Here is a 13,183-nt window from a genome sequence, read left to right as displayed (position 1 = left end):
ATAAAAGTTAAGGTTTTGAGTATATCAGGTTTTTGGGAGATGGGTTTAGGAAGACCTACCGAGAAACCTAGATAGGCGGAAATCATTATGAAGGCTCTCAGGGTAAAAATGAAGATTATATTTTGGTTCAGTGATTACACATTTTCTCTCCCCAGAAGCTGCAATACCGGTGGGGTTTTGGTCAGAGGTTTCAACTCTTCACTGTACCTACAGTAATGACAGATCCAACACACAAAATGTTCTCGGATGGTGTCCGAGTCATGTCAATGCTTGTCTGCGGCTGGCTCGCTGCCTGTCAAATTGAATGACAAGACCATTTCATAATTATAGAGAGGAAGACCACATTCTCGGTCAGTTAGCTGGACGTTCAATGAAGGCATGGCGACACTGGAGTGTGTTTATTGTTCTGTTGCTTTGATTGAAATTGCCTTGACATGCTGGGCAATGTTTGAGACATCATTGGACCCACAGTCCTAGAAATCCCATAAAATTACACAGTTATCCCAACTGCAGACTGCAGACTTAGATTTGCATTTGTGATGGTATGTGAGAATGTGGAATAAGCAGGACTGTGTGGGGGTGGTATATTGAGAGAGGAGATGGGAGGTAAAGTTAAGGGGGAAGTCCCATACAAGACAGGAAACCAGCTGCTCTTTATCCTCAGTGATATTCTTAAACTAAAGAACCTAATGAGATGTAGAAAAACCATACGGATGGCATCTGTGCACCTTCCAATGTGGTTTTAAGTCAGAATTTAGCAACATCATGTTGAAATTGTGCTCCCAGGTTACATGATCAGGTCAAGTTAACTTTGTTTAGATACGAGGCAAGTGACAATCTGGACCGACACAGAGCAAGCTGCGGAGAGAAAAGAAGAGAAAACCAGACAGGCAGATCAAGGTCAAGAAAAACTTACCAAAATGAAGACGATGGAGGTTTTGGTGTTTCGGAATGTCTCACAGGTAGTGAGTCAGCTGATGTTCCTCTGTTGTTTTTGTTTTGTGATGACCACATATAGGAAACAGACACAAAGTTGCATCATACTGTTCTGAATTCATTATTTTTTCATGAAAATGACCAACATGCTTTTCTGAGCAGTTAATAAATCTGCACTCACTACTCACACCAGTTACTCACACTAAGAAGCCAATTACATGTCGCCTCTTGTTCTATGATGGCTGGATTTGTATTTTTTTTTAGTTAGAGATGGGCGGATGATACCAAAGCTCCAAACCTTGTTTTACTCTTGTGAAGCAGACTGTTTCAATATATTAAGGTTGTGTTAAATAAAGTAAATTATGTGACTGATGAGTTTAAATGTCACTGGTGTTTCAGAAACAGCTTCAGTCAGTTTTGCAGTGTGATTAGCACATTAGTGGGATAAGAAATAAGGAGAATAATTGATTAATACCAAGTAAGAATGTAATTAAAATAGCTGTGTGGCTAGTGCTGCTGTATGTTTTACAAGCCACCAGATGTTCTGGCTGTGTTTGAAGCTAGTATTAGTATCCTGTGTGGAGTTCCCCTAGACTCAGTATTTGGGCCTCTTTTACTTATCATTAACATGCTTCTATTGGCAAAATTTGCCAAACACTAAAATTAGAATCACCTAGCTCTGTCACCAAGTGACAACAGCCCCACCGATTCTTACCAAATCTGCATTTTCACTTTTTTTGAAAACAAAAACAGAGAGAACTCCTATCAAAGTTGTGAGTTTTTTTCTCATTCTCAAGTCTTACATACATACGTACACATACATACGATACATGAGCCATTCTGTGGTTCAAAACTCTTCTGAATTTCAGCATAATGCTTCAGTTATTAACTTATTGATTATCTCAGCTTGTGTATTTAGATCTCCATTAGTACTGTAACAGTAGCTACTCTTCCTGGTGTCCTCATTCATTGATCATTTATTTAGCTGAATAGAAAAACTGATAATGTACAGAAAGAGTGACATCAAACTGAAGCATTGGTTGTCAAGAGTGTGACAATAGAGGTGGTGCCTGCCGAGACTGACCTAGAATTCGACCCCGTAAGAGTCAAACTGTCCACCTGCTGATAGAAAATAAGCTCCTGATTGGCTGTTTTTTTAAAAGCACCTTTAGATTTCAGAGAAAAGGCCAAATTATGTCAGTGTGTTCACATTAAGGCTCTGTGGGTTTGGGGAGATGGGGGGAAGGGTCTGGTAGAGCCCTATGTGTGTGTTGTGGCATGGTTTGGGTTAGTAAAGGGTGGGGGCTGGGTGGAGTAGTATTGCGTAAGGGATCATTAAGCAGAGGGTGTGTGTGTGTGTGTGTGTGTGTGTGTGTGTGCTGACCACACCTCTGTGGTTGCCTCGAACAGAGGGGAGTGGTGTTTCCTGTCCAAAGATAAAGTCTCTAGGAAGCAGATCCTCCTGGTATTCGCTCCACTGGGAACGCCTCACATCTTACGTTGAATGTCATGAAGTGATGAAGGACACAACACATTCAAGAGTTATAGCACAGACATTAAATCAAGAAGAAATACAGATATCAAGACACAAAGAAGCAGAGAGAGCTCATCCAAATAACATTTATTCATTTAGCTGACGCTTTTATCCAAATGCGACTTACAGTTGCTAATTATGTCAGAGGTCACACACCTCTGGAGCAACTAGGGGTTAGGTGTCTTGCTCAGGGACACGTTGGGTGTCTCACAGTGGATTCGAACCCAGATCTCTCACATCAAAGGCAGGCGTCTTATCCACTGCCCCATCACCACCCCAAATCTTAATTTAAATGCCACATTTAAACACAAAATAATTAATCAGAAGAAGTTGATGGCCTCTGTGCACGCCCCTCTAAATATGAAACATTGTGGCCTGCGACTGCTCCGATTGCACGCCCTTCCTCGCAGATGATTGGCTCTTGGTCTGTGTGACCAACAGATGTAATCTGCTGGTGGTCACACAACAATCCTCATTTGTCCAGATCTTGGTACTTCTTTTCTATTTGCTTCCAAACGGGGGACAATTTAAAGGATGTAAAACAAACATCAAGATGTATGCTGGTTGAATTGTTAATAAGAGTCTCATTGTTCAGTGTCTGGGAACGCTGTCAAGATATGTGTAGCCCACAATTCACTCTGTAGTGAACTCAGTAGGCCTGCAACAAATGATTATTCTGCTTACTATTTTCTCAATTTATCAATTGGTCTGTAAAATATCAAATGGTGATGTCTTTAAATACTGTATCCTGTCTTGTCCGACCATCACTCTTAAAGATATTCAGTTTATTATCTTATAATATTGAACAAGTGGAATCCTCAGGTTCTTGGCTGATTTTCTGCCGGCTTTCTAGTGTGCCTGCTGTACATGTACATTCACAGACAACTCTGGACACATGGAGTGCAATAACAACTCCCACAAGGATGAGAGCGCTGCAGTATATACGTGTTGTGGACAGAGTGCAGGAAGCATGAGACCCCGCTGAAGTTTTTAGAAGTGACAGAATGTCAGCTGACAATCTTTTTTTTTTTTTTTTTTTAAAGAAGAAGAAAAAAACATAATTTTTGCTGACTTGCTGTGGCTTTCCAGATAAAATTTAGCAGAATGCTTCCTCTTTTTTTCAACATCACACATACACTTTTTCCCACAACACACACACACGCCTTTATCTCATCTCGTCTCTTTTTCCCGCCGTCGTTCTTCTACTACTTTCTCTTTTCAAACTCTCACTCTTGACTCTCTCTCTCTCTCTCTCTTTCACTCTCTCGCCTTAATAGGATATGTCGAGGGAGGCTCTGCTTCCGCTCGCCCCGTCACCATAGCAACGGCGGCTCTGGCGGGAGTTGCCGAAAAGACTGTGTAGCCTGACCCCTCCCCCCCTCCCTTCTTTTCCTCCTCCACCTTTCTAGACCAGCCTCTCTCTCTCTCTCTCTCTCTCTCTCTCTCTCTCTCTCTCTTTCTGACTCGCTGCTTCAGCCAAAGGCGAACACACACACACACAAACACACACAGAATACCTGCCAGCACAGCACAGTGAATAGCCCTCTCTCTCTCTCTCCCCCTCTATCTGTCATATACACACAAATACACACACAATGAGGCCCTCTGTGTGTGTGTGTGTGTGTGTGTGTGTGTGTCACACTGATGTATGCACATAAACAAGTCAGTTGTCCTCCAGCAAAGAGGAGCACTCATGCACAAAGACAGGCCACAACACATACGCACATACTACACACATATACACACACACACACACACACACACACTATATTGCTCCCCATGTGTTTGTGTGTGAGAACATCAGCCATGAGAGGTTAGAGGCCCATTTGCTGTGCTTTTGCCAGGAGGGCTTTGCTAGCATGTGTGTTAGTCAGTGTATGTGTGTCCGAGGAAATTGTGTATGTGGATCTGTGGTTGAGCATTCAGTCCATTCAAAGGACAGCACATTCACAATTTTGGGCTGCAGAGAGAGAGAGAGAGAGAGAGAGAGAGAGAGAGGAATGCAGTGCAGATATTGGACTGATGCAGTTCCCTCTGCTGGTGCAAGATGATGATGTCATTGTTGGCAGCCCACTTCCTCCAGAGTGGAACTTCCAGGAAGTAAAAGCAGCAGCTCTGATTTGGACAGGAAGCAGGTACGACTGGTGTGTGTGTGTGTGTATTTATTTTTATTCAGAACTGATGTGAGTAACGCGTAGTTCATTTCGTCTCAGCTGATGTTTGACGTTGTTGTCTGTAGTGTATTGAACTCACACAGACCTCGCAGCAGATTATTCCAACATGCATATATTAAAGTGTCTTCAAGTGTCTGTTGATGGATCTGAAACAGAAATATTAATTTGCTGACACTACAGATGGAAAAAGTGCAATCTTCTGCTGTGCACAATTTTCACTTGCACCCCTGCTTCCCTTCCTTTCTCATTGCCATTAAACTGCAAAAGTCTCCATGTTAACAGGTAATCTAACCTATTCAGCTCTAAAACTAGGAGGTTATTAAACCAAGTGGAAAAAGATCTGCCAGTGTGGTGAGATAAATTCACCTGCTTCCAACACAAACAGACTGTTTTTGAGTTGAGCCGCGGTGTCAAGGGTGCAGACACTGTCTACAATGAGCATTGCTGGTGTTGAAAGTTTCTCTGAGCAAAGATGTTTGTGGTTTTCCCTTTATAAAGGTGTTGATTTTGAAATAATGGCCGGATCAACAGACTTGTCTCAGCGCTGGTTTCTGTTTCTATTGTCGTGAACAGATGAGTTTATCTGTCTCCACCCTCGTCAGTATCTGTCAGGAGGGAGGCTTTTGAAGTTAAGACACAAATGGTGTAATTAAAATTTTTTAATTTTTGTATTTATTTTACTCAGAATGCACCATGAATTGTTTGGCTATCATTCCAAGGCTTTTTTCTTAGTCCCTAAATAAAAACTTTTAATTTGGCAGCGATGATGTTTTCTTCACCTTTAGCGTGTGACATGATCTGTGAGCAACCTGAAAAGAAGGCATGCTTTGAGTACAGGAGAACTGCCCAGAGGAATTTCTACGGACAGCATTGACGCGAGTGATTCTGAGGCGTCAACTGAGAAGTGAAGTAACGAGCCATGAGCTTCGTTGAACTGTTGACCTTGTGAGGCTCGCTCTCTTCACCTCCACATTCTGTACGGTTCAGGCTTCTGTCAGAACATTTTAAACAAGTCCAGTTTAGCCCAGCTATGTTAACCACTTCTTCGGAAGCGAAAACAAAAGATAAACAGTGATAGTAAACTCATATGTTTGTTGCAGACCTCCGTGCTCTATACTCTCTTGTCTCACCAGTAAATCTTTTTAGCCCAGTTTGTTGAAAAAGAGATGTTTTCTTTTGTCTTTTGTCACCTGTAACTTACTAAATGCTGTGTTTTGTCTTATATAATTCTGTCATGTATACATGTTTTTAAATTTGTTCAACTATCTTTGTTCTTCCCAGTGTTTACAGGAAGGACATTTGGTGTTCTTTTGTAGTATTGTTGGCTAAAGCACCAATACATTGGCAAGTTCATTACATATTAATGGAACTCCTTATTGATGCTTTATTAAAAACAACAGTTCAATTAAGGTCTACTGTAATCACGTACAGGGTTAGTATTAATTACAAGATGACTATACATAATGTGGTTTTCTGCTGATGCATAATTAGACATCCAGACCCTACACCTACGCCTATTTCCTACTCAGACTGTGTTATATTTTGATTAACCTCAACCAAAATGCTGAAATATGTCATGTCTAATGAGGATGCATGAAGATGGATTCATTTAATTGGGGAAAGTTCACATTCGTGTGCAATGAACTGCACAGCTGTAATTTGAGTTTGCTTTAAGGTTAGAGCGGGGCCTGTACTGTGTGGGCGTTTGGGACGAACAAGTTACTAAGCACCCAGGAAATCAACACTGGCAACTCTTATTAGGTAACATTAGGCTGAGAGTGAGTGTTAGCACTGGCTAACAGACACTGCAAGCTGTGCTGGGATCAGCCTGCTAACAGGTGGGTGAACCAGAGAGAGAGAGATAGAAAGGAATTGACTGTAGGGTGGGGGTAGTAAGTTTTTCAGTGGGTGGGTGGGGCTGTAAGGGGTGGAGCTGCATTATGTGTGTGTGTGTGTGTGTGTTTGCTGGGCGGGGCTGCATGCTTCGTGGTTAATATCTCCCGCAGCTGTTGTTTTTGCTCTGTCTTTATTATATCGTCCACATCTGCCTTCACATTTCACCTTCTCAGACACACTGACAGAGGGCATTATTAAATACAGTATATGCACATACAGATGCAGCCCCCAAATATCATAATTATGTAGTGTTAATCACAGATGACATTGACTTATACACACTCCCAGCAAATGAATACCAAAGGTGCCGCTCCCTTCATCTCTTTTCCACCCTCTCATCCTTCACTTCTCTTTACCTCCCGCCGTATCCTTGTCTTCACCTCTAACATATACAGACAGTTACCGTATTGTTTGGCTCACCTCGGGACCTATTGATTTCTTCCTGTAGAAAAAATAGTGACATAGACTGAAAGCTTCGGGCTTCGGTGGAAGTCAGTTTTTTACTCCCTTTCTTTACTGTTGTGCAGCGGTGATATTGGGTTGTTTTTTCTTTTACCACACATGATTATATTTTTCGACCAAAGGCCAGTATAGGTGCAACAAGGGTAGTGTTACCAAGCCTATTGTTAGTCCCTTCTGACTCCATCTGGGCAGTAACTTTTTGGCCCTTTTCCACCAAATACCCAGGAACTAAAAGTCAGTCTTGCATTTGCATTTTTGTTGCATCTGAAATACTGTGAGGATAAAGGCTATTAAAGTGATAATGCCACATTTAAAGTGATAATGCCACCTTTTTACAATATAGACAACAACACATTGTCATTTGGATGACTGTGATGTTTGAATGGATGTTGGAAAGGAAATTTGCAAGAATTAAAAGGCTAGTTGTAGTGGAGAGAATCTGCTGAGTGGTTTTTGTTTTTCAACTTTAGTGCATAACATGAATTAAGCAAATAAAATAGGCCTGCCACATGACTTTCTTTACACACTTTACACTCGATACACTGCCTCTTTACATTCTGAATGATGCTGTAGATGTGTAGCTGTGATCAAAGCTTGTGTTTGACCAGCAATTGAAGTTCAGCACAGCAGACTCCACGTAATGGTTCCAGTGCCATCAGAAAGTACTGCCTCACCAGGAGAGACTTTTTGGGAGGCTAAATAGCCTGGTTACAGTGGTTTCTAGAGATAAAGTAAAAAATAGTCTATTTTAGAGTTATATCACAGGAGTTTACACAAATGTGACTGCATAGTTTATTTATCATGACATTGGAGATGAACACTAACATAACAAAAAAGAATGACAAAGTCATTCAAGACACATCAAGCCAGCTAATATTATTTACTAGTCCAACAGCAAGAAGGCCAACTCGGCATCTGTCTTGCCTTTTATTTCGCCAACGAAAAGGCAGTCCAGCTTCTTGATTGGCCTCTGTCGCTTTTTCTTTTCTTAGCTTCCTCCGTCAAAGTCAAAGTACCATCAAAATAATTTTGAAGCTGTTTATTTTTAAGTAATGTTGCATGAGGTAGCTTTGAATCTAGAGTTAAATGTATCGGTCTATCAAGTCCTGACACACGTATTATCATCTCTTTAATATTAAGGGACACAGGCAAACTAACATTAACATTGTGCACACACCATCTTTTTTTCTACTAACTGAGGCTTGGATGCATTAGATATCTGCCACCTTACAAAAAAAGTGAGAATATGACTTTAACTAGCGGCCTTTATTAAGGCAGACTTTAACATGGTATTGAAAGGCTGCCATATCAAGCGTTACTTGTTAATCCTACGTTAAAATGGCACACTCACATTACAAGGAACTCAAACAGACTCGGTGACGCAGTGACCCGTGTCAGTCTGTGGCTGCTGTGCCTCTGATCCAGCCAAAAGGGGAGAAAACAGGAAGGATAAAATACAAAAAGGTGTATTTTGCTGTTATTATACATACTGTACCATTTAAACAGCCTTCTATGGGCACATAAGGTTACTGTTAGCAGAGCTGTATTGCTAGTGTAAATCACTCTTTACTTTATCAGTAGGAGACCCAGTGTGAGTACCACACGATTAAAATCCTCTGGACAGATTATGTCGTTCTCTCTGCCTGGCTTTTTCACCACTGCAGTCCCAGCTGCTACCCGCTTCCATTCAAGCTAGAGATCACATGAATTAACTGCAAGGCGACTGGGTGACCCATTTTATGGTGGAGCAGTCGATCTGAGAAGTGCAGGGGGTAGAACAGAAGTACTCTGGCGAGCTCCACTGCAACACGCCTGGCTCAGAGAGGGGTTGTTCATGTTGCATTTAGACACGACGAGTTTATTGTTTTAAGGTGAATTGTGTTCCAGCCCTGACAGATTGTTGTGATTGTTTCAGACACAGTTATTTTATGGCCCTGTGCTGTTGTTATCTGACTCACAAACAATGCAAATGCATTTTACTTCAGGGCAAGTTAAAGGTTAGGATGTACTTTCAAGTGAAGTTCAGTTTTCTCGCCTTTGTGTTGAAACTGAACTGAAGACAGAGGCAGATGGTCTGCGTGTTGATATTCGAATCAAGATTGGTGAGGAAGCATTGTCTAGCCATTGAACTGACAGTGCTGCATTGTAGTAAAATGAAGGTAACTAGCAATTTACTTAATAAAAACAACGTGTTTCTGAGGTTGTAACACCTTTTAATACTTAAAATTTGAATAATTTCTTCTTCTGGGCTCAAAAGATCTCTTATGCTTACAATTTTAACCTTGAATCCTCTCAAACCTTGGCCTTCAGATTAATTGCCATTTAAATATCTTTCACATTAAGAACTTAAAAAGGCCTGTTTGCCGATGTGGGTTGGGCATAAAGCTGCTGGCTGAAGTGGTTTGTGTATACCTGGCAGAGAAGATGAGCTGTTATACATCCTCCTTTTTGAGCTAATAACTCCATATATCAGAAAGTTTCTCTCTTTCCATCTTCCCTCATTTTTTCATCCTCATTCTGTCTCTCAGATCACAGAGCTTGAGAGTCCAGCGAGGTTTCTCTTTTCTTTTTTTCTAGTGGAGTTCAGCTTCTCAGCCTCTTCTTTTGGGGATTTTGCAAAGAGTTGTGGGTTTAATCTGAGCAACCGTGAAAAGAGGAAAAGAGGAGAGGAGCGCGGGGGGGTTGTTGAAGAGAATGAAAGACAGAGAAACACAAGAGTGAGTGGGTGGAATTGAAGCCGATGAGAGGGTGAGGTGGGAAGAAAACAAGGGTGTGGCTGATGTAACGAGCCAGAGATGGTGGAGGGGGGAGGTGGGGGGTGGGAGAGAAAGGTGACAGAGGTGTGGTCAAGACGGAGAGAGATAGAAAATATCCGGTTTAGAGAGAAAGAGGTTTGGGTGAAGTGATGGAAAGATGAACAGAGTGGGAGAGGAAGGGAAGGGAGTTGGTGGTGGGTGGGGAACGAGTGGAAAACATGGAGTCAGCTGATAGTTCCCAGTTTCCATGGCAACGCTAGGCCTTTCCCACCCACTCTCTTTCACTCTCATCTCTTTCTCTCTCGTCACTACTTTCACACTTCATTTTTTTTTGGGGGGGGGGCTGTGTCTACGATCATTTTATGGCCCCTCTTCCGTTTGGTTTCTGATCTCCCTTTTTCCCCCTCTCTCCTCCCTCGTCTCCTCTCTCGCTGGAAAGCCAACAGAAGGAGATGAGGGAGGGGGAGATAAGGAGATAATTTCAAGTACAATGAGAACTCCTAGTATGAATTGACTCTTTATAAATTAAAATACATTTCCTTTACATTCATTTCCTTTCCCCCTTCCCCTTCCCTTTCCTATTTGCCTGTTAAAGTTGTTCCTCCTCATGCCTGCTTTACATGTCCGAATAAAAAAAAAAAAAAAAGGTGGTTCAGTTGTTTACTGAAATCACAGGCAATTTCAAATCCTCTGCAAATTTCTTTGAGTGAAGAAACAAAAGACTGAAATTGCTGCCTGGCGTTCTTTCTACACACTAAAAGTGACATGTAGTGACCTGTAGCACTTTAAAACATGCAAATCCACTGGTATGCTCTTTTAACGGTGGTTATTTGCATATGTAATGATAGTTGACTGCAGGTAGATGTTTACCAACCTTTGTACTTGTTCCTTCGTCTACTGTCACACAGCCCAGCCTCCAGCTGAACTGTGTGACCCGATAAAAGGGCGTAGCGGAGTCTCCACCCTCTCCTCCTCACCCAGAGCCAAGCTGAACTGGATGGAGGCCAACTCCTGCACTGAGGCTTGCTGCTCACTTTTCCTCTTATTTTTTTTTTTTTACTCTCTCACTCTCAGTCAGTACCAGTCTCGCTCTATACCCGTCCAGCCCTTCTCTCTCTGTCTCTCACCTCCCCCCAGTGTCCCACACAGCCGCCATTGTTTTCTGTGCTTTCGAGCTACATGGCAGCTGAGCCCTGGGTGGCTGTAGAGGCGAATGGGGTGCTCCGTTCCTCTGAGAAGGCTGAGAAAACTAGGCCATAACACAAAAAGGCCTGATGGCAAGTTATATGAAAGCATAGATCCAGGATGAAGCAGTTCCTCAAAGCAAGCTTTGCAAGCAAATGTAGTCAGTCCTAGTGGATTGGAAAATGAGTTCACGCCTTGATAAGATATGCAGTATGTATGGGGTTGAGCTGGTTTCAGAAGTATTGTTCCCCTCTGGAAATGCTCTGCTGATGATATCCGCAATATTCCTCAACAGAGAAACACACGACTGTCATGGATGATTTAACAATATACAGTGATAGGTTTATGTTACAGCCATCAATTTGAATTTTTTCCTCTGTGTTTCTGAGACATCAGCAGCAGTTGTTATGGAGAACATTCCTGTTAGTGCTGTTTTGCATGTGTTAACAAAACACTGTGCTATATGAAACCCCTGAATGTTAGATGAGACAAAGCATAATTTTTAGCTTTCCCTAGCCGTTAGTGGGGAATGCAGCAAAGCAAGTTCAGTCTGGACAACTTTATCAATGACTATTTGCTTGCAGTAGTTGTTTGGTGGTGTGGCCATTTCGGGACCCCCATGCCTCCATGTGCATACACAGAAAGCCTGAGGCATGCGAGAGAAACAGCAGCAAAGACCCCCCCCCCCCCCCCAAACCTCCAGGAAACAGAACAGAGCAGCATCAATAAATACAGAAATCTGTTTTTTGGTCAGGAGAAAAGGAAGAGCTAGGTTGGCAGTGGGTTACAAGCGGCTCGCAGAGAAAGAAGCAAGGATAGCCTGGCTAGAGCAGCTTAACCAAGGTGCCTTGGATGGCCTTGCCAATGAATGCTAAGAGACAAGTCAGCTGAGCTGTCAGCTGATGTGGGCTTGACTTGATGTGGGCTCTTATCAGCTGATGTACTGGGATTGTGAGCTGAGCTTGACTTTGTTGCCTGCCTGAACTAACTCTATGCTTGAATTCTGTAAACGAGTGCTTTGTACCAAAATGCACCCTGGGAGTTGAAGTTGTACCAGATATATCCTAAAGATGATGGTACTGATGGATAAATGAGTAGAGTTTCTTGTCCATCCAAGCCTTGAAGTGCTCCAACAGCCACCTAAAACCGTCTGTGCAGAAAATGAATGGGACTTTTTACTTCTGGAACCCTGAACATCTGAAATAACTTCCTCCTACTTTGCACTTCTATAATATAGATGAATAAGTGTTGGCATTACTCCCATTGCCACTGCAATGAAACAGCCAGGTGGCTGGGTATCAGGCAGTGACAGAAGTCTTTACAACCTTTGCTGCTGTGTTGCCATTGGCAGTGTGTCTCCAGCTCAGTCTCACTGCATAAAAGAAAAAAGATGAACTAATTTTTGGTGGATTGTTTGGCTCCTGCTGGCTTTTCAAACAATAAAGCAGCATGTGTCAGCATTTTTTGGCACGCTCCACTTAACTGTGATTACACCAGTCTAATTAATTCATCGGTTTGCCAATAAAATTAGGTCTATGCTGTCCTTAAGAATAGAAAGATGAGTTGAGGATATGAGTTGAGGATATGAGTTGTCTCAGCGAAGTGCAGAAGTCATTATGTAAAAGCTGGAATAAGACCTGCCACACCCTGATGTATGGACTCACCAACGGTCTCATCAGCAGGAGTTTCAGAGTATATCATATTGATGTAAATGGTCTTTAGGGGCTTTTATACCCCGAAATATATATTTCTAAAATTTTAAATGTTTGTAATTTTGTTTTCCTTTTCTGTCACGAACATGGTCATCAAAGTCCACAAAATATCAGTTTCAGGTTCTAGCCAAAGTATAATCCGCTTTCTAAATTTCTCTTATTTCCCTTTGCTTTCTAGCAGGCAGATGAAGGTGACAACTGTTCGCAGCCAACAGACCTGAAGGTGAAGACGGAGCCGCCAGTTTGCAAGACAGAGCCCTCTTCACCTCAGCCATGCCCTGCAGAGGACCAGACCGAACCTGTTGACCTGTCACTCAACAAGCCCCGCTCCTCTTCGCTCCCTGCTTCCACAACAAGCACCACAGTCAACCCTGCACCCAGCGGTGCCGTGACCCAGCCCAGCCTGTCGGCTACACCGGTCCCATCTGCGGTCCAATCGATAGGCTCCATGGTAACTACAAACTCCTACCTCCTCCGTTGAAGCTGTTGTACTCTGCAGGTTTGGCGTGACCAATCATATTCTCCTTC

At 42.5% G+C, this 13,183-nt stretch overlaps 1 protein-coding gene across 2 annotated transcripts in view; it reads left to right on the top strand.

Moving 5' to 3' along the window:
- The window catches only part of klf8 (Kruppel-like factor 8), a 73,299-nt gene that overhangs the window by 42,572 nt on the left and 17,544 nt on the right, over nt 1-13,183 (top strand). Inside the window, exon 3 of one of the 2 annotated variants that reach the window (XM_038709568.1) lies at nt 12,837-13,106. In XM_038709568.1, coding sequence (XP_038565496.1) covers nt 12,837-13,106 — 270 coding nt within the window. Of the gene's footprint in view, nt 1-12,833; nt 13,107-13,183 lie in introns of both variants that reach the window. The other variant, XM_038709567.1, reaches the window with a different exon arrangement.

The sequence above is a fragment of the Micropterus salmoides genome, unplaced genomic scaffold, assembly GCF_014851395.1.
Source record: "Micropterus salmoides isolate LMB-PRFRI ecotype aquatic unplaced genomic scaffold, ASM1485139v1 Ms_hic_scaffold_9, whole genome shotgun sequence".
Lineage (NCBI taxonomy): Eukaryota > Metazoa > Chordata > Actinopteri > Centrarchiformes > Centrarchidae > Micropterus > Micropterus salmoides.
The sequence above is the reverse complement of the archived record's forward strand: the minus strand, read 5'-3'. Positions and strand labels throughout refer to the sequence as shown.